The sequence below is a fragment of the Pinus tabuliformis genome, chromosome 2_2 (assembly GCF_031772625.1).
Source record: "Pinus tabuliformis cultivar Carrire ecotype Pingquan chromosome 2_2, CPIR1, whole genome shotgun sequence".
Classification (NCBI taxonomy): domain Eukaryota; kingdom Viridiplantae; phylum Streptophyta; class Pinopsida; order Pinales; family Pinaceae; genus Pinus; species Pinus tabuliformis.
Window position 1 is genome coordinate 1,056,368,247 of NC_142300.1, and position 23,035 is coordinate 1,056,391,281.

The 23,035-nt window shown below is 37.6% G+C and overlaps 1 protein-coding gene across 1 annotated transcript in view; it reads left to right on the forward strand.

Moving 5' to 3' along the window:
* The window catches only part of LOC149197035 (alpha-L-fucosidase 2-like), a 268,707-nt gene extending 252,412 nt beyond the window's left edge, over positions 1-16,295 (forward strand). Inside the window, exons 7-8 of the mRNA XM_089408531.1 lie at positions 15,261-15,456; positions 15,605-16,295. Of these exons, the coding sequence (XP_089264657.1) occupies positions 15,261-15,456; positions 15,605-15,950 (542 nt within the window). The 3' untranslated portion in view covers positions 15,951-16,295. The remainder of the gene's footprint in view (positions 1-15,260; positions 15,457-15,604) is intronic.
* The last annotated feature ends 6,740 nt before the right edge of the window (positions 16,296-23,035 follow it).

A 23,035-nucleotide genomic window follows, 5' to 3' on the forward strand; every position in this document is an offset into this window, starting at 1 on the left:
AGATAGTTTTATTTCGTCATATGCATTAAACAAATGTGGGTTGGCAGCTCGCAGACAAAGTGATTTCAGACAAGTAGAAATGGCCTCAGGAGAACTCCAATCCATAGACTTAAGTGTGGATCAATGCAAAATTGACCTAGGGGTCTGTTTGACTAAATTGAAAGTTTATGTCACAACTTTAGGGACTTATGATCTTGTTATAGGTATGGATTGGCTAGAAGCTCATCAAGCGTGGGTAGACTATTATGAGAAAAGAATTCTAAGTATAAATGATGAAGGAGAAGCAATTCAAATTCAAGGTATCAAGAGAAAAGTATCTTTACGCTACATATCAGTAATGAAAATGAAGCGTTGCTTAAGAAAAGGTTGTCAGGCATATGTAATTCAAGAAGTAAGTAAAGAAAAAGGACCATTCTTAGAACAATATCCGGTATTAGCCAAATTTCTGGATGTATTTCCAAAGGAACTACCAGGATTACCCCCTGAAAGAGAACTAGATCTCACAATAGAATTGAAACCTGGTACTCAACCAATCTCTAAAACACCTTATAGAATGATAGCTCCAGAACTTCAAGAATTACAAATTCAATTGAAGGAACTATTGGATATAGGACATATTCGACCCAGTATATCACCTTGGGGTGCTCCTGTAATTTTTGTCAAGAAGAAAGATGGATCCTTAAGATTATGCATAGATTATCGAGACTTGAGTCGAGCTACAGTAAAGCATTGATATTGTATGCCTCGAATTGATGATCTCTTCGATCAGATGAAAGGAGCTGCTGTATTTTCAAAAATTGATCTTCGATCAGGCTATCATCAGCTAAGGATTTCTGAAAGCGATATTTCTAAGACTGCATTCTGAACACGCTTTGGACATTATGAATTTACTGTGGTACCATTTGGATTAACTAATGCACCAACAATATTTATGAATCTTATGAACAATGTTTTCCGCAAATATATTGATCAATTTGTACAAGTGTTTTTAGATGATATACTCATCTATTCCAAGAATGAGAAAGAGCATGAAGACCATTTACGGATAGTGTTATCATGCCTCAGAAAACACTAGTTGTATGGAAAGTTATCCAAGTGTTTGTTCTTTTAGGAAAAGATTCATTACTTAGGTCATATCATATCAGGTGAAGGGATCTCAGTAGACCCTGAGAAGGTAAAAGCAATCATGGAATGGCCAATACCAAAAAACGCACATGAAGTATGAAGCTTTATGGGTTTAGCCAGTTACTACCAAAGATTTGTGGAAGGATTCTTCAAAATTGCAAAGCCGATTACAACCCTTCAGCGTAAAGGTGTTAAGTATGAATGCACTGAGGAATGTAATAAAGCATTCTCTGAACTCAAAAGACTACTGACCAGTGCACCAATCTTAAGAGCCCCTGATATGGACAAAGATTTTACAATATGTATTGATGCATCCAAACATGGGTTAGGTGCAGTATTAATGCAAGATAGAGGAGTAATATAGTATGTCTCAAGAAAGTTAAAACTTCATGAAGAACTTTACGCTACTAACAATTTAGAGTTAGCCGTTGTAGTACTAGCTTTAAAGATTTGAAGACACTATCTAGTGGGGCGAAGTTTTAAAACGACCATCAAAGTCTACAATATTTGTTCACCCAAAGAGACTTGAATGCTAGACAAAGACGATGAAGTGAATTCCTAAGTGAATATGACTTTGGAATATCATATATTAAAAGAAAAGAAAATGTAGTAGCGGATACTTTAAGCAGAAGACGACGGATATTCTTCCTCATACATATCAAAGTAGACTTAAGCGGAAGACCACGGATATTTTCCCTCATACATATCAAAGTAGACTTAAGGCAACGAGTACTAGAACATCTCATAAAGGATAGCTGGTATTTAAAGGTAAGATCTAGTCTTGATGGTAAAAAGCCAAAAGAATCTAAGTTTGAAGGATATGAACTAAAAGATGATGGAATCTTACGATTTCAAGGAAGGATATATATTCTTGATAATAGGGATCTTTGAGACACCATCCTTAAGGAAGCTCACAGAGCAGTATATTGTGCACATCCTGGAGTAAAGAAAATGTATACGGATACTAAGAAATTCTTTTTCTGGTCGGGCATGAAACGTGATATCGTTCAATTCATTGTAAGATGTTTGGAATGTTAACAAGTAAAAGCAGATCATTATCATCCAGCGGGTCTCTTACAACCTCACGACATTCCTATGACCAAATGGGAGATCATTTCTATGGATTTTATCACTGGGCTACCTCTTACTTCTCAAAGACACAATGCCATTCTGGTAGTAGTGGATAAATTAACGAAAAGTGCCCATTTCATTCCCATAAGAGATACTTACGAAGTTGCTGACGTAGCTTGAGTATTCATAAATGAAATTATTAGATTTCATGGAGTAGCTAAGAAGATCATATCAGATAGAGAGTCTCGATTCACTTCAAGATTCTGGACTTGCATGCAGTTAGCCTTAGGAACCCAACTAAATTTGAGTACAGCTTATCATCCTAAAACTAATGGGCAAATAGAAAGGGTAATTCAAGTACTAGAGGATATGTTGAGGATGTATGTTATGGATTAGCAATCGCACTGGGAAAAGTATTTATCTTTAGTCGAATTTGCATACAATAACAATTATCATAGTTCAATTGAAATGCCTCCATTTGAAGCATTATACGACAAACCTTGCAGAACACGGTTAAGTTGGGACAAGTTAGAAGATCGAGTGATAGTAGGGCCAGAATTAATCCAAGAAATGGAGGAGCAGGTAAAACAAATTAGACAGCGATTGAAAGAAGCACAGGATAGACAAAAGAGTTATGCTGATGCTTACAGAACTAATAAGAAGTATGAGGTAAGGGATCAGCTTTTCATCCGCATCAAACCGAATAAAAGTACTATTCGATTCGGAAAAGGGACAAAGTTGTCACCCCGATTTATTGGACCATTTAAAGTCATGGAAAGAGTTGGACCTGTCGCCTATCGTCTTGCACTGCCACCTCATTTGCATAAAGTTCATAATGTATTTCATGTATCTGTATTAAGGCATTACATAGCTGACCAATCTCATAACCTTCAATGGAAGGAACTGTAGGTATCAGACGAAGAAATCATATTGGTCGAACCATTACGTATATTGGAATGTAGGGTTCGACATCTCAAGAATCGTTTGGTAGACCAAGTTAAGGTCCAGTGGGACAAGTATAGTCCCGGATCAGCTACTTGGGAAGATACGGAGATCATATGTCAAAATTACTCCAACTTGTGTCAATTTTGAAGAACTTTAAACCATGTTTTGTATATATTTACTTTACTTTCAATCCAAAACTCAGAACCATTTTAGAATGACCATATATAAACATGAACTTTTATGACATGATATTTGCTAGTACATGGATACCGAGACGGAATATGTTATTGATCTTAATCAATTATAGTTATCAGGGTAAAGTTTAAATGTTTGAGTAATTTTGATGCTGATGAAAATTAAGATATAATTTTGTTTCATTTATGCATATCAATATAATTGATGAGATAGAAATCAAAAAATGATTACATTTTAATATGAAAGCTAATGACATGAATAGAATATGGCAAAGTATGTTACACTGTAGTTGACATGTATGAATTATACATAAACTATTTGTTTTTGAATATGTTAATGCACATTTTATAAATGCATGGACAAGTGTTTATGATTGCAGATAATACCCGTTACCAAAATTACCACGTGATTACAGAAACTTCAGAACAATTAAGGCTCAAAGAGATTCCATGATAGGGTATTAACCCTGATGCTACTGGGAGGGGTGGAGGTGTTGCCCACCATTTATCCTCCGAACCCTGGAGTCATGGCAGGATTGTGTGTCACGCTCCCCTAGATGTGTGATGATGATTGACGGATGCCTACTAGGGATCATGTCAGTATAGCTGACGCTGCCATCTTTGGAGTTTATGAATGGTTAGGTCAGTATAACTAACACCATGGCATACTCCAGTAGAGGATGGATAGGATGGGAGCGGAAGAGATTAGGAAGGATAGGATGATTTTGTGATAGCCTGGGGAACCTGATGAAGTAAAACATGATCATTAAAGTTATAAACCTAAAAGTATTCAAAACACCAATTTTATAGTGCCCTCACATTAAGTAAGAATTTAACCTCGATACACAATCCGAACAAGAATGTACTAATCGCTATTATAAGTATTGATATACGATAAAAACTCTAACTTCGGGACGAAGTTTTTTGAAGGAGGGGTGTATATAATGACCCATCATTAATAGAGAGAGCACAAGAATATTCGCATGCATATGACAGCTACATATGCATGTATCGCATGCACCGCACTAGGAACTATATTCTAAATTAACTAAAAATATTAAATATCCTGACACTCCTTCAAATATAAAAGTCGCATTCACCCATCAGCACCCATATTACTTAATGCATCATGATTAATGAGCAATTACCAATGATATTAAGTTAAAAAGTATAAAGTAAAAGGGTTATAAAAGAAATAAATGTAAAAATTAAGTGAATTCTTAAATAAGGTTATATAATTATCTATCCCAGGATTTTAATAAAGTATATATTAATAAATTATTAAGAGGATAAATTAAACCAAAATAAAGTTCCTATGTACAAACTTGGGACATTCTAATTAAACAAATAAAATCTTTAATCAGAACAAAAACACACATCAATATATCTTTAAAAGAAAGATAAGGCTCGTGTTACATTCAAGAGGTGTCATGGAGAAAGGAAGCGGTGGGCTCGCTAGTGGAGAGAGCGACCACCGCCAAGGAACAGTACATAAGGAGAGGCCGAAGCAGAAGACGGGGGAGGAGAAACAGGAGGAAAATTTGCACACGGAGTTTATCATCAGGAACAATTGAGCCTTTCTAGTTTTGAGGTTTCTAGGCACAGGGGAATAGTCTACTTCAATTGAGAAGCTTACTGGACTGAGTATCGAGGTTATGCTCAATTTCACTAGGTGGTTTCGGTCTTTTGGTAACAAAAGTGAGAGCAGCTTGAGACATCATCAACCGCAGGAATACAGGTAGGTACTCTCATCAATTCTGTCAGTTACATTTGTAAAATTTCTTATAATTTATCACAAGTTCATGATGATTTTAAGAAATTTTTACTGTCTTTACAATTGCTGTTAAATTCTGTACAGTCCTAAAAACAAATTTTGTATAGTCCTTACAGATAGGGTTGAAGCCATAGAGGTCGGAGCCACATTAAGTGCAAGTTGGTGCTTGGCAATAGGTTGGTGCCTTAATTTTGAAGGGTTGGAACCCTCACATCTTATTGTACTCTTTCATTTGATAAAATATTTTTTATCCTCCTTGTCTCTGTAATAAGATCATTCATTTCTCTGATTTTAATTGTGTAGAATCTAACTGGACATAATAACAATTGAAAAGAAATATTGATTCACCCCCTCTCTATATTTCCAACAATTGGTTTCAGAGCCAGCATCTTCATAATCAACCTAACAACTAGAAGAAGGATTCTTAGTCACAATGAAAAATCAAGAAGTGTCAGGAAGGATTCCTTTGTTCGATGGCACAAATTTTGGTTTTTGAAAGAAAAGAATGTCCTGCTACTTAATGTCCCTTGGACCTGAAGTTTGGCATTTAGTTTTGAATGGGTACACTGCTCCTTCCTCTCTTCCAATTGATCAAGACGAAAGGAAAGCTTGCATTGCAAATGCCAAAGCTTTAAATTCCATCATTAGTGGAATCACTGACTCTGAATTTACAAAAGTCATGAATTGTGACTCAGCGAAGGAAGTATGGGACAAGATGATTGCCTTATATGGTGGGGATTCTAAAGCTAAAATGGCAAAGCTTCAAACTCATAGAAGACAATTCGATAGTCTTAAAATGGATGACGAAGAAGATATTGCATCATACCTTCTCCGTGTGACTGAAGTTGTCAACTCCCTTGAAGGGTTAGGATAAAAAGTTGAAGAAAGTACAGTTGTTCAAAAAATTCCGAGATCTCTTCCTAACATATTTGACTCCAAAGTGAGTGCTGTAGAAGAAATGAAGGATCTAAACACTCTTAAGATGGATGAACTTCATGGAATTCTCACTGCCTATGAAATGAGGAAAGGAATCCCAAATTCCAAAGAAGCAGCATTCAAAGCCTCAAAATCAACAAGAGGAAGAAAAAGATGGAATACCAGTAGTGATGACTTCGATGCTGAAACCGAAAATTTTGAGATCTCTTCCTAACATATTTGACTCCAAAGTGAGTGCTATAGAAGAAATGAAGGATCTAAACACTCTTAAGATGGATGAACTTCATGGAATTCTCATTGCCTATGAAATGAGGAAAGGAATCCCAAATTCCAAAGAAGCAGCATTCAAAGCCTCAAAATCAACAAGAGGAAGAAAAAGATGGAATACCAATAGTGATAACCTCGATGCTGAAACCGAATTAGCAGAACTTGTACAAAGACTCAAGAAAGGATCGAAGCTAAAAGGTATGTACCCTCTTATTTGTTTCAATTGTGGAAGAGGTCATTATGCTGCAAAATGTCCTCGTAAACATGATAATGATGATGAGGAAGATTCTAAAAGGATGGTATACAAAAATAAAGGGTTTATAAGAATAATTTCTCCTCTAAGCAAGATGAGTCTAATAAAGATGAATTTGTAATCATCAAGAAGAAATCAACCAAAAAATTCTCTCATCACAAAGGAGGTAATGATGAATCAAATGAAGAAAATGACTATGTTGGAAGCCAAGAAGTATTGTTCATGGAATTCACAAATGATGATGATTCAGACTAGAAGGAAATGTAGATGAATTGTTAATAAGTGCCATTGAAGAAAATGAGAAAGTATGGAATAATATCATTTCTCTCATGGTAGAAAGGGAGCAAGCAAAAAGAAGGGAAGACCTCTTGAAAAATAAGCTAAAAGAAAAGGAAGAAATTTGTGAAAATCGTGAAGCTGAAATAGTATCTCTTAGGAAGGAATTTGAGCAAGTCAAAAAGAGTTGGCAAAGCACTCAAACACTTGACAATATCCTTAATGCTCAAAAACCTCAATATGACAAATCCGAGATTGATTTTAGAGGAGAATCATTAAGTACTAAGAATAATGCAAGAAGCCATGCCGCCATACTTTCTAGCAATCCAAAAGAAGAAAATTCATCTCATCCAAGGCCCATCTCAAATCCAAAGAATGAAGAAAGAGTAACTCCAAGGAAGAATGTTGATTCAAGTCATGGCTATTACAACAGGTACCAAACTATCTTTTTTGGGTATTGTTATTAGTGTAAAAATTTCGGTCATCAAGCTAAACATTGCATAGTTTGTAAGCATGAAACACTAAGATTGAAGGATCAAACAAATAAACCATGTGGTCTCAAAGAGCAAGGACAAATCAAGACCTATAACTCCTTTGATCGTTTGACCAAGTTTGATCCAATTTGCTCATTATGTAATGATTATGGACATAATGAACAAAATTGTCCACTCAAAAGAAGAGAAGCAAGAAGGGAGAATCTCAATATGTATAAATGTGGCCTAGCTCTATGTTCTCATAGTGATGAAAACCATTGTTTGTGGACAGTGGGTGCTCAAGACATATGACAGGTGACAAAAAGAAGTTTGTCTCATTGAACATTAAGGATGGAAGTGTGTCCTTTGGAAGTGGATCTGCTAAAATCACTGGAAAAGGGACCGATGCCCTTGTAAATGGAAAAGGAAGGGCTCTAAATGCTTTGCTAGTAGAAGGACTTAAACACAATCTCTCGAGTGTTAGCCAAATTTGTGACCAAGGACATAATGTTGTCTTTAGCACCAAAGATTGTGAAATAAGAAACTCATCCTCAGGAGAACTTGTGGCTAAAGGAGTAAGAACACCAGATAACGTTTACATCCTGAGCAAAATCCACGAAGATAAATGTTACTTGAGTCAAACAGATGAAAGTTGGTTATGGCACAAGCGATTGGGGCATATAAGTTTTGATAACTTGATCAATATTAGCAAAATTAATGCAGTAAGGGACATTCCAAAGATGTTCAAACTATATCAAGTTGTATGTGGCCCATGTCAACATGGTAAGCAAACTAGAACCAGCCACAAGACTAAGGAGTTCTCAACATCAAAACCTCTTGGAGATCATTCATGCATATTTATGTGGGCCAACTAGAACTGCAACGCTCCAAGGTGAAAGGTACTTTGCTTTATTTGTTGGTGACTATACTAGAATGATGTGGGTATATCTCATAAAATATAAATCCGAAGCATTTGAATGTTTTGAGAATCTTAAAGTTCTTGTAGAAAATGAAAAGGATTCTAAGATTAAATGTCTTAGAACGGATAGAGGGGAAGAATTTATTTTCTGACGATATTGTTGTGGAGCAATCTTTTGGTATTTGGCTTTATGACATTTTGATTATCACCTTTTCCTTAATCCGACATTGTCACAACATTTTCTAGCACTGTGATATAATCTTTTCATCCTTAGTCTCACTCATCTTTTCATTTTCTCCATCTCACTCTTTCTAGCACTTGGACATTTGGGTTAGTTTCCTGTTTGGGTGGCGACTCCACTAATTCATCCATCCATAAGAGCTTATACTAGAAGAAATCTTGGTAGCTTGGTTAACCTCGCTTTGGATCCTGAAAAGGCCCTTAGTGCTCGGTTAAACAAATTACATTCTAGGACGCACCTATTTTTTCTCGGACAGGAATCCCTTCCTGATATCCATATGCTTTTCCCTGACCTCGTCGGGAAAGCCATCATGGACCTATTCGCTCCGTGCAACTTTGGCGGCATTCAAGGTCAACCTCATGATCTTTCAGGGTCTAGTTTGGATAGGATGCCTACTTTCCAGGGGAATAATGCAATCAGTGTTGAAGCCCATCTCAGAGCATTCACAACCTTCTTGGTGAAGCATACTACCAGAGTTGCCTACAATCATGAGGCTTTTAAGATGAAGTTGTTTGTTCTTTCTCTAGAAAGATGCAATGAACTAGTATTTGGATTGGCCTTGCAACTCCTTTGATTCTCTACAAGCTATTATCAATGCCTTCAAAGATAAGCATGGAGATAAAAGGGAAGGGAGGTATTTTCTTAGAACCATCAGCAACATAAAGAAAAATGAGAATGAGACTTGTTACTGCTCAATCTAGCAGGGGTCCTAGGAGGGGTTCCAAAGGGGCAACTACTAGACCAAGTGGCAACAATGGGACAAAGACCCACTATCACCTCAGTGAATGTCCCCTACTCTTTATGGGCTTTCACTGATGGGAAGAGTCTCGATATATGGGAAATCACTAAGAATGATATATCAATGATGGAAAGATAGTGATTTCCAAAGCCCATTCATAGGAGAGACTTAGATGAAAGACCTTACTTGTTGAAGAAGTAAGGTATATGGTTCTCCAAGAAAGGCTTGAAGGGAAGCCTAGGCCTAGGGATGATGGATAATCCTTTGTTAAGAGAGGCCCTAAACCTAGGATTTCTAGGAGAAGAGGGTTTCTAAAATGATTTTTGTGAAATTAGAGTGATAAAAAGGTGTGGGACCACAAAGAATCCCAAATGGACCCAAAGGAGATCAAGGGCTTAGGGTGAGACTTCAAACAAAAGGCGAGACTTCAAACAAAAGGCCTTGACCCAAGTAAGGGAGGAGAAGAGGATCAAAGAAATGAGATTTAAGTTGAGTTTTTGATGCATTGATCCTTAATGAAGCCACTAACCAAGGAAAAGTAGGGTCGACATTGGAGTTGGGGCTATGGCATAGGATATCTCGAGATCTAGCAATGGATTTTGTTGAAACCTAGAGGGAACCTAGAGGAAACCCTAGCGTAGTTGTAGCCCAACTCGCTATTGAAATGGATGGTTGCAATGAATTTCGTGTGATTCCCTAGGAGACCCCTAGGGTTAGGGCTTGTAAAGGAGGAGAGGAGGTGAAAAAGATATTCATTGTGGTGATCACCAAGTATAAGATAAATGCCTAATCTATTGGGAGAATGGAGTCAATGCGATTTCAACCTTTGGAGTTCTTTTACCCAATCAAGGAGTCCTCCAACAACATCACATGGCCTTAAAGGAAGCTACTAGGTTACCAAGGAATTTATACTTCTTGTTGCAGCAATTTGATGACTTATCGGGGTGATTATGAAGATAGTGTACCCCTAGGAACATTCATTAACTATATCAAAACATCTAACATATGCAATACCTTCACAAACTCAAAATTTTGACTAATTCGCATAAAACTTAGTGCAAAATTTCAGATTTCATGAGCGAGAATTCCATACATTATACATGTATACAAAAGAGCAAGATAAACCATGAAAAGGCACTTACAAGTATAGTGAGTATATGCAATCATCAAAGAGAGACAAAATCGAAGCTCCAAGACCAAGAAAAGGTATCCAAACATCAAAATGCGACAAAGATTCACCAATTTGTTCTCCAATAGCTATAGTGAAATTCTCAAGAAGAGATAAAAATCCAAATCTGAGCGATGATGAGAATCAAATGATCCTCTCATCAATATATATCATACTCTAAGGGTTTTATTTGCCTAAGTAGGCCTAATGATGCCCCAACTAATAAAATAATGTACAAAATAACATTACTTGGTGACAAGCCTACCAAGATAGTTCCATAACATGAAAATAAGTCTCTTAAGAGGGCCAAAATGAAATATACAATAGGTTGAAAGGCTATTGAAAGGCCAAATGGAGTCTAGCATGTGCCAAAATGAGTGGAAGGGCTCCAACATAGTGATAAAAGCTGGGCAAGGTGGTTTAGGTGCATCATCATCATCAAATAGGTGGAACACGAGTGAGCAATGGATCACTGAAGAATCCCATGGTGTGGCTATCTGCTTTCTGCTATAGTGGAGGCTCATGGCTCTCAACGCACACCATACAAATGTGAATATAACCCTCTGAAGGGTTTAGACCCTGTGTAGAGAGACCAAACCCCAAGATGAAGACCCACCTACAATCCTTTATAAGATCCAATGTATCTTTGCACCTTCCAGTGCAACAAATCATCAGTCTAATTGAGTAAATGAGCTTACAAATCATGGAACCAAGTGGACACTTCATAGTGGTATGCCCTTCCATATTGGGCTTTAGAGTGTAGAGGTGTCTCCAAGTTCATGAAAGGGGTTAAGCAAGGACCCTATTAGGTGGTTTCAACCTCCAACAGGGCGACAGGGCCCTAGTACATCCATAAAGTGTCAGGTGTTATGTGATATGATGATGGAATGGAGTAGGGCATCAGGGGAAGTTTGGTTTGATATTGCTTATTAAATGAAAATTTGTTAAATAAATGAAGTCATAACTTGATATTTGGATATGAGCTCTACCTATCGCCTAGTCCAAAGAATTTGTTAAAGTGATATTGATGAGTTTGATATTAGTTTTGATCTGGCATCTAAACTTTGATAAGTTAACATAGTTGATTTGGTTGCACAATATTGATTTGTGTAAGGCTGAGCATATTGGTTTGGTAAATTGTTATGTTTGCAGAAAGCATTGTATGGAGCAAGCTCCTCGATCATGATATGTCTTTGCATTGACAGTTATCTGGTGAAGTCAGGATGATGTGTCAATCTAAACCTTTACTTCGAAAATGGTCCAAGGTATGGCTTTGATTTTGGTTTTATATACTGATGGTTTACTCTTGACAGGTAATGAGCCTCTGATGATCAAAGTAAGAGGGTGTTGGCTTTTGAAGTTTCGAAATAATGAAATCATGGCATGATGAATCAATTTCCGAAGTTTGGAAAATAAAATCTATATCGTGAAGCTAGTAAAGAAATTTTGGAAAGTGGAAATGCAAATCCTTGGACACTTCAATCGAATTTCAAGAAGTTGTGAAGAGATATTGTTGAACTTGACTTGGCAGTTGAAAGTTGATTGAAGCATTGATGGTTCATCACCTGTATATATATATATATATATATATATATATATATATATGTGTTAGAACAACATGTATGCATTCATGATTGAGCTGCTTCATACACATTGAGTTACCGCTGAGCTCACATCGAGATATTCACATGAGATGATCCATTTTTGGTTCGAGACATTATTCCTGTGATATGTCACTGCATGGATGTGCTGATGGTGATTTGGATTGTGATATGATGATATAAGCACATCTATGTGTTGCCTTAGTATGAGATCTGCCATGATATTCTTGGATGATAAGTCTATAGCTTTAAGCACGACTTGTTGATTTTTGTAGCATCAAATGTGCTCTTGCCTCGAGATTTTGCATAGAGGCTACGGAAAATGCATTCTCCAATACTTAGAAAATCATTTGGGAAAATTCCACCTAGAGATGCTTTAATTAAAATAATTAACTTTTTTGAATGGTTTCCCAAGTCTAAACTTAGGAAATCTGGTTAATTAAAGGGTATTAATTAAATCAGGTGTGAATCTTCTAGAAGAAAACGAGGATCAACTCCCAATTAATCTTAGTCGTTGATTATGTTTTAATCTTGACCGTTGGAGCTCCAATGAGAGATTATAATAAGGAGCTTGATGGGCACTTGGAAAACACATCAAATGCGAGATCAGAGATCGAATTTCTCGAGAGTAGCAGCGTTGAGTTTTTGGAGTGAGATCGAGTGATCTTCTTGCAGTGAGCAACAGGGATAGTGGTCCGGAGGAGAGTTTTCTAGATCCGGAGAGTGCAAAGAAGAGAGGGCATAGAGTAGATCAGTGAGGCAACACAAAGCTTCAGAGGGAGTTCGAAATCCATCTTGGAGGGTTGAGATCCTGTACCAGAAGTCGGGGTGAGACCGGAGGGCCAGAGGGTCGAATTTCCAGACGATAGGAGATCAGCAGAGGAGGTGACGTAGAGCCCAGCCAGTGTGATGCAGATCTACGTAATATTGATGCAAAAGTTGTGCAGAGGCAGCGTGGGGCCAGCGAGCCAGCCCCTGATCAGAGTCGGATCTCCCGAATCAATGTGAGATTTTTCTCACTAACTCTTTGCCAACATTTCTCTGTATTGTATAGCCAGTTTCGGCATCCAACGATTCGTAATTAGATTTAGTACTGTATAATAATTAAAACCCTCAGTTGCTGCATCGATTTTCCCACATTGGGTTTTTCTAGGGACATTGTCCAAAAACAATTTTGTTGATGTGTGTTTATTTTTCTCTAGTGTAGTATTTAGTTTTCGCAGTATTTATTGTGTGTACACTGCAGTGTATGTATTTCGATATTTATTGTAGAAAATTGCAAGTAATTTGTTTAAAGGAATTTAACAAATAGGAATAATATCATCAAATTGCTGCAATAGGAATCGGGTCACTGATTTTTCACATGGTATCAGAGCACAAATCGTGAGCAGAAGAGCTCAGCTGCAGAAAGGAAGAGAGATTTTGAAATTACTGCAGAGGCAGCAATTCGAAACCCCAAAGGCAGCGTAGTTCTTAGGCCCAAGAGCACGAAGTTTTGAGAAAAGATCGATTTCTCCGAGTGAGTTGACAAAGAAATTCGATTTCCAGATCGAAGCCTTCCAGAGGCAGAAGGGAGCAACGTATTTTCTTTGCAGAGCATATCTTCAGCTGGGACACAGTTATTTTGCAATAGTTGCTGGCAAAATAGCGTTAGAGGGAGAGAAGAGCACACACTAAGGTGATTTCTTCCTTAGAGGACTTCCAGCCAAGAAGTCCGAATTCTTCTAGCAGAGCAGTAGTAGCTATGTGCGAGATTTCTCAATCCCAAAGGGAGTGCAAATAGTTGGGCAGTAGCTACGCAGAGAAATGGGTTCGCACGAAGATGAAATTGCAAGGTCAAAAGCTCGCATCTCTATCTTAGGGTTTTAGGTCTCAGTCGTAGGCACAACACAAAGAGATCTCAGCAGCAGTCGCTCGCTGCCAGGCTTATCCATGCTACTGAACCATTCCAGTCATTCACACAGTGTGTCCTCCATGCGACTAGAATCTAGGGTTTGGTTTTTCAGTGGTCCGAAGTCTTCACTCGTTGACCGCAAACAATGACAGTTCATTACAAGTTTCTAAATCAGGTTTTTGAGTATAAGCGTTGATGGGTTCATTTCATGAATATTGTTTAGTTGATTATAATTGGATAGTTGTATGGATGAAAATATGGATCATTGTACTCTCTTTTGTTGAGTCATTCAATGACAATCTAATAAGAAGAAGAATTTGAAAAGGTTTTCCCATAGTGGGTTTTGCCTTGGTCTCTAACCAATCCTAGTGTCTCTATGTGTGAATGTTTTTCTTCTATTGTTCATTTATGTTCCACTGCATTGATGATGATGATATTGTTCTTTCTACATAGTTGCATATGTTGTTGAATAATGATGTAAATCTGAATAATGTTATGATGTTATGGGGTGAATTCGATGTGTAAATAAAGAAATGTAATTATCAAAGCAAAGAACAATATGGTCCTTAGAAAATTAATAGTGTCATCAAGAAATGTTTGTTAAGTTCAATTGGGGCAAGCTGAAAGACCCTCATATAACATGAATGGTAATAGATACCATGTTAGATTTATGTGTACATTACGATGGACTCATTCTATGCAGACAAAATAAATATTTCATTGATATTATTTGAACGTGTAATGGCTGATTGCATATATTCAAAAAAGCCAACTACTAACATTTAACTAATTATAATAGTCCACAATATGAAGAGAAGGATGCTTTATTGATATTATTTGAATGTGTCATGTCTTCTTACATGGATTCAAACACACACAATGGAAGAAGTATGTTAGGTATCATAACTTCCAACATTTAACTAATAATTTAAATAACTTCATTCATAATTTTATATTACATTATAGCTTTGTTAAGTTATCAAATAGTTTTATAGTAGGTTTCTCCGAACATAAATTCCTAAAATATAAAGTATGGTCTCTAACAAAACATGGTTAAACTTCGTGTTTGTTTCATCATTTACCAGGTCTGTCCTAAATTGCTGGTGGTTTTGTGTTATGGAAGATGGTTATGATATTCTGATGGTTGTATATGTTTTATGCCAGAGTATGTGATTGGATGATACTTGGATTAAGTTATTTATTGCTATGTATGGCTTTTAGAAGTCCTAACTTAAAATAAAAGGTGTTGACTGGAATGGTTGTACTTGTGCACATTTTTTTTGCGCATGTCTGTTGAAGCTTTGGTGGTTACAAAATGTGAAGGGAGTGCCGAAAATTTATTCACTTGCAAATTACTTATGTAATTATGATGATGGATATTCAGGGGAGGATGGTCCAGGATGGTCAACGGTGTGGAAGGCTTCACTCTGGGCACGTCTTCGTGACAGTGAACATGCTTACAGAATGGTCAAGAAACTGATCACTTTGGTAGATCCTGCTCATGAAGAAAGATTTGAAGGTGGACTCTATGCAAATTTATTTACAGCACATCCGCCTTTTCAGATCGATGCAAACTTTGGGTAATAAAACTTGTACCACTAGCTCCTCTCTATTTTCATAGCTCAAAATATCATAGTGAATCAAGATTTGGGAAATCCATTTTTCTTTAGATAAACTAGAATTGCACAAAAGAACTGAAATTTGTGTTTGATGTCAATCTTCTGCCAGATTTGCAGCTGCCATTGCAGAAATGTTAGTTCAGAGTGATGAAGCAAATCTTTTTCTGCTACCTGCATTTCCCAGAGATAAATGGCCAAATGGGTGTGTAAGTGGTTTAAGGGCTAAAAGTCATGTGTCAGTTGACATCTGCTGGAAAGAAGGAGAGTTGCATAAAGTTGGTCTAGTGGCAAACAATCAAAACTTGACCACAAGGTTGCATTATAGTGGGATGAGTGTCACAGTAAATTTATGTGCAGGTTATTTCCACATGTTTAACAGCGATCTCAAGAGGGTCAGGTCAGTCCCATTGACAAGCTCAGAGAAAATGTCAAAACCTTCATGTTGCATCAGTTGAATGCAATTTATTTTTCTAAAATTTTGAATCACTTAATCATGTATTGTATTTGATTTTCACTCCTGTTTCCACTGGAAGCCTGAACATGCTGGCTAATTCCTTCAACCCACACCTCCCCAAAAACACACTCTTAACGTGGGTACGAGTATACAGCTTTCTCCGAATCATAGTCCATTATTTGGCAACATGATAATTAAGTGAAACTAAAAATAGGTTACTCATGGAATAAATGTGGAAGATCCTCCAGAGTATTCGGTTGTGTATGACCATATTTTTCGAAAGCAAACTTTCTATGTTAATTTCTCGAGTAATTCATGGGGAATAAAATTGACTTAATTTTGTGAAGCTAGCTAGCCATGACTCGTACGTAATTGTAGAGCAGCTTTATTCATATGCGTTGAAAAAAAACCTCTTCCCATTGTAGTAAGTCTTATTCTTCCAAATCATTATTGTTTCCTTTGGGATTGATGTTATTTCAGTAATGGAAATTTTGTTCTTCCAAGTCATTGTTGTTTCCTTTCGGATCGATGTTATTTCAGTAATCGAAAATTTGTAATTCATTGGGAAAAAAAAATGATATTGCTACCAATCAAGCGAGTCTTCTCTCTCATCTCATGCAAATGCATTGGTAAGAAATCACCTCGGTATTCAAGCTTAAATTTATAAGCATATATCACAAGTCTATATTTGTCCTTACGATTTTTAAATGGTTTGTGCTTTTAATCTACCTTAAGTCTAATGCAACCTTCAAGCTTAAATTTATAGCATATGTCACAAGTCTAAAATTGGTCCTTTCGATCTTTAAATGGTTTGTGCTTTTAATCTTCCTAACTCTAATGCAACCTTGAGTGATGGTGTATTTGGTACAGTTATCTATATGCAAAATGTGCTATAAAGTTGCTCTAGGTGGTAGGTCTCGTCTATACTAGTCATTTTCAATCTTTTAATGATTTTTTCTCATAAGTTTATTTGTTTTACACTTTATTCTTTACCAATCTTTTAATGATTTTTTCTCATAAGTTTATTTGTTTTACACTTTATTCTTTACCATTATGTTTATCTGTATCTTTTTACGCACAACATAGCTCTACTTTTTTTTAATAATTACCTCAAGAGGCGCTTTCCAACGCAATATGGAAAAGATGTTATAATGTCATGCCCTGCTTTGTTAAACATTTTCTTTGTTAAATTACATAAAATTTAAAATTAAATTAAATTAAAAAATGAAATTAATAATTAAAATATAATTGAGGTAAATTAGTCAATTTACTGTTTGTGGTTTTTTATCTCTAGTTTGTGACAATTAATGGTTTTTTCCATCGTATTTTTCTTTAATGTAACATTTTTAAAGGCATAAAATTCGATTAGATTTGCAACAACCATTGTGTCGTGTCATGTAAACATTAGTGGTTTGTTGACTCTGAATTTTGACAACCCATGCCCTCGATCACATAGCATTGATAGATTCAATAAATCTCAACTGAGTTGTCAATCCAAGCACAAAAACTAGGCGATCCAAGGTGGCCTATTGGACTAAGGGTTCCTTCTTATTTATTGAAGCTCGAGATGTCCAAGTTGAGGTAGTCAGTCGTCAAGGAATAGGGCTTGCGATTTTGACTCTTGAAAGCAAGTCTTGTGAGAATATCATATGCCAAGAGAAAGTTGGTGGTTTGAAGTTGCAATCGACAGCTAAGATCCATGGCCGAAAGGTCCATGGATCTCCTCCTAAAAAAGTTGGCATTCAAGTAGTTGGTTTTGCATAAGTTTGATGATAGTATCATACAAATGTATTTAACAATAAAACTAACTCTAACCTAAATTTTGTATAATTAGAAATAAAAAATAGCTTTTTTATTCACTTGTAAGGTCTTTTTTTAATAAGACTTTTATATTTAAGAGAGGGGGTTTATGATATGCAAATTTCATTTTGGTGTAGATTTTCTTGTAGATTCACAACTCATGTAATGTACTAATACACTAGACAAGAATTTACTCTACTCTTTAAATAGCGGAAACAAATAGATTGATGAAAAAAATAATCGACAAGAGGAAGATGATCAAAGACACATAATACAATTCTTGTATGGGGAAAGCCACTGTTCAAAACCTCAACTATTTATTGCATTAATCAGAAATCTGAGTGAATACAAAGTTTGTTTTCATTAGAACAATTCTTACACAACTATGATCAATTCTCTGCTCACAAGCTAACTCAAGCCAAACCTTAGCATATTATGTTGCTCTCTAAGCCCCTATCTCCTTGCGCAATTCCTGAGGATCAACCCATATTTAATTGGGAAATCCTTCGTCCATAACTGCGCAATCCAAACTTAGGTCTTTTTCTGATTACATACATGACCTGTACAATTCAGATCATCATACAATTGATAGTACATTGTCCATGCACTCTGGTCTCAACTGTTCTTTCTCTAAACTGACATGCATGTGTTTCTCGTGAGGAAATCTTCAGTTAGTTGGAGTAGCATTGAGGTTGCATGAGTGCACCAACCCACTACTAGACCTCTACTAGTTCCACAAACAGTTAGAACTAGTTTAACTATCTATAACTTAGTCAAACTGAGTTATCTAATTACAACTCAAATAAACTCATCCTAGACCCCTGAAATTTAGTGAGAACATATACATGACTACAAAAAGACTTCCAACTCGAAATTCCTAAGCTAATTAAGTTAATTAAACTTAATTAACTATTTACAAGTTATGAGAATAAAATTTGATTTTAATTCTCAGTGCAATTCAAGGACAAATTAAAGTAGAATTTCTTGTTGCCATTTCTCAACACTTCTTCTCAACGAGAAAGGGATTATCAGTGACGCTGATCCTGTCTCTATGAAACTCGAATTTACATCTTGATAATGGCTTTGTCAAAATTTCAGCGTCTTGCTCTTCCGTGGGAATGTACTCTAACATAATCTGCCTCAATACACAATCTCAAAGATGATGATATCGGATATCTATATGCTTGGACGGATCATGAAAAATTGGATTTTCAGAGAGTTTGATACAATGATTATCGCAGTAAATCACAGTTGGATCCATCTGTTGACTAAACAAACCAACCAGAATCTTCCTCATCCAGATGGCCTTACATGTTGCTTTACTTGTAGCCATGTACTCTGCCTTTGTCGCACTGAGTGCCACTGATCTATGTTTCCTGATGTACCAAGAAATTGTTGCTGACCCAATAATTAAAAACCCTCCCGATGTGCTCTTCCTATCCGTGGACTCCCTGTCTAACCTGCATCGATGAAGCCGTGAAGCTTCACTCCCTCTATCTATCTGTACCACAATCCTAACTGAGTAATGCCCTTGAGGTATCTCAACACATGCTTTGTTGCCTTCTAATATAGCTTGGTAGGCCTAACGATCACTTGACTAAGTTGGTTAATTGCATAACACATATCCAGTCATGTGTTCACCAAGTACATGAGTGAACCCATAAGTTGCCTGTAAACAATAGCGTCCACTACTTCCTCTGAAGTAGTATCCTCCTTCCAATTCCCTGCTAAAGGAGTCTCAATGGGTTTGTTGTTGTCTATGCGAAACCTTATGAGTATCTCGTTAGCATACTTACCCTAAGACACAAATAGTTCCCCATCACTCTGCCATAATTCCATGCCCAAAAAGTAATGCATGAGCCCCATGTCCTTCATATCAAACTCTCTTGCAAGATCCTCCTTGCAAGACTTGATCAGCTAATCATCACCTATCAAAATCAAATCGTCAACATATAACACAATGATCAACAATTTACCTTCCACCACTATGTGGTACAGGTTCGCATTTGCTTCACTCATGGTGAATCCCAACCCGGTGAAGTAGCTATCGATGATGGTGTACCCAGCATAGGGTTCTTGTTTCAACCCATACAACGCTCTCTTGAAACGGAACACATGTGACTCACGGTTGAAGGTCTCAAAACCTTCAAGTTGCTCTAGGTACACCTCATCCTCAATTTTACCATTAAGGAAGGTTGTCCTTACATCCATCTGATGTATCTTTCAATCCATTTGTGTTGACAGTGTCAATATGGATCTAATCGATGAGTACCTTGCAACATGAGCAAAGGTCTCATCATAGTCAATCCCCTCTACCTGTGAAAAGCCACGAGCCACAAGCCTGGCCTTTTGCTTCTCCACACTACCATCTGCAGGTTGTTTTACCTTGTAAAGTCATCGAGAGCTCACCACTGACTTGTCCTTTGGTCTCGGGACAACATCCCAAACACTGTTATGAACTATGGAGTCGTACTCCTCCACCATGGCATCAACCCAAGCTGGGTGTTGCACTGCCTCCTCAAAGGAAGATGGCTCTGTCTCAACACACCCGCTCCTAAGAGCCATGTATTCAGTGTACCTCTCAAGTGACCTCCTCTGCCTGCGCTGCGATGTGGGTGCTCCCACATTCTCCCATGCATCATGAAAGACCTTGTCATCCTCTCTGGTGCACTTTCTTCCATCTCTAGAAGACTTTGCGTGAGTGGATGTCTCCACTCCTAGATCCTCTGCATGTGGTTGCTCCACATCAATATGAGGCTCCTCAACCTTAGGAGCTAAAAGTTCCTCAACCGCATGTAGTTGAAGCTCCCTCTCAAGGGAAACTCGCATGGCCTTCTCCTCATCAAGTCTGACATCCTTGTGAACCATTGTCATCCTGTTGGTCAGCAAGTACACTCGATAGTTGTGAGGTGTATCAGTGTACCTCACAAATATCCCCAACTATGTTTTCAACCCAAGCTTCTTCTGTGCATCTTTGGTCACATGGAAACATATCGATGACCCAAAAATCCTGAAGTGACCAACATCTGGTCTCTTACTGGAGAGAGCCTCCTCTGGTGTTTCATCCCAAGTATCTGATGCAGGCTTATGTTTTGCAAATAAACCATTGTGTTGCATGCATCAGCGCACAAGTGTAGTGTTAGGCCTTGATCATGCAACATCGCCCGTGTTGCCCCTACAATGCTTTTGTTCTTCCTTTCGGCCACCCCATTCCGCTATGGGTTATGAGGTACCATCAACTCTCGTTTAATCCCTTATGCTGCACATAAGTTCTTAAACTCATTTGAGACATACTCACCACCGTTATCACTCATAGATTTAACCTTCTTGCCATACTATTTCTCAACCAATGCTTTAAATTCACAAGCGTTTGTGAAAGTTTGATCTTTCTTCTGCATTATCCAACATTTGGTCGTGGATGCTGTCGAGAATGGTCAACACACATCTGAATGGAATCGGTCTAGAATCGCCTTTGCTCGACTGTCTTTGTTGTGAAAGGAAGCCTTGGTGTATTTTCCAAAAGTACACCCCTTACATGTATCAACTTGCTCTAGCATACCTTTGGAAAGACCCATGGAGATCTGCAACATAAAGCCCCATGATGCAAGTGACCCAGTTGCTTGTGCCACAACTCGCCAACGTCTCGGCTCTGCACCTTATGATTTTGTGCTCAAAGTAGCACAATCCTCTACCTCCAACTTATAAAGATTCTTAATTCAAATCCCTATCTTCTTTACCTGACCCGTGGCTATGTGTCGAAGGAACTCCTTTTTTTTAATAAAGACCACATCATAGCCTCTATCCTCCAACATGGAGACTGACACTAAGTTCTTTTTCAACCCGGGCACATACATAACATCCCTCAAGGTGAGAGGAGCACCCTGCTACCTCTGAAAAGTAATCATGCCCAATCCAGTAGCACTAAAACTCTTGTTGTCACCAATCTCGATATGCATCTGGAGATCCTTCTCCTTTAGGTCACTAAACAACTCCTTGTCACCAGTCATGTGGAATGAAGCTCCACTGTCAAGGTACCATACACTACCCATCATTGATGACACCATGTATGCAATGAGAGTAAAGTCCAATTCGAATTGAGAGGCCAAAGCCTCACCCGCCGCTCCTCTTGAGGACTTCTTCTTGGACTTCTTGAGCGGACAGTTTGTAGCAAAATGTCCCAGCTCATGACAATGAAAGCACTTAACTTTCGACATGTCTTTCTTCTTGCCTCCATGACAAGAATCCAATTTGGAATGGGACGCCTTCCCTTTCCCCTTCCTTGCCTTACCCGCTAAGGCACAATTTTCCTCATCATCATTCTTTTATGAGGAACCATCTCTGGTGTTCCTTCTTATCTCCTCCTGCATCAAATCCGACCACAATCATTCCTAATCTAGCAACTTCTCCCTCCCATTGACAAAGTCCTGATAGCTATTCTAACTCTTGGGAAGGCCTAGGAGAGCTAGGGTCACCATATCATCCTCGGCAACGGTTATTCCAACACTTCCAAGCTCATCGCGACAATGAGTGAACTTGGTCAATTATTTTGGAATGGTCTCGCCTTTCTCCATCTTGATTTTTTGAAGTTTGTCTTTTAATGCCAACTTCCTATGGTCATTGTTGTTCTGGAATAGATTCGTCAATGCTTTCAACATAGCATACATATTTTCCTTCCCATGGAGACTCCAGACAAGGTGGTCTCGAACTACCTCAAGGATTATCCACCCCGCCTTCCCCACACACTTCTTCCGTTCGGCTAGATTTTGTGCATCTAATGTTGTTGGCTTAGTATTGTCTTGCTCAATGAATTCCTTGAGGCCATTATCCTCCAACACAGCCTCCATCCTATCCTTCCAAGCTATATAATTTGAGTTGCCTTCCAAGGCATCTCGAGCCTCGAATGTAGAAATACATTTTCCAATCTTGAAGTATGTATTGCAAATTCGAATTTCACCTGTAACCAAAAACTCTAAACTTTGAAATCTCCTCTAGTATATTGTCTTTTCTTCTTATACCATATAGATTTTCCAGTAGATTCACAGCTCATGTAATGTACTAAAACACAATACAAGAATCTACTCTACTCTTTAAACAATGGAAGTCAATAGATCGATGAAAACAATAATCGACAAGAGGAAGATAATCAAAGACACATAACACAATTCTTCTCTAGGGAAAGCTACTGCTAAAAACCTCGACTATCTATTGCATTTATCATAAATCTGAGTGATAATACAACCTTGTTCTCACTAGAACAAGTCTTGCACAAGTATGATCAACTCTTTG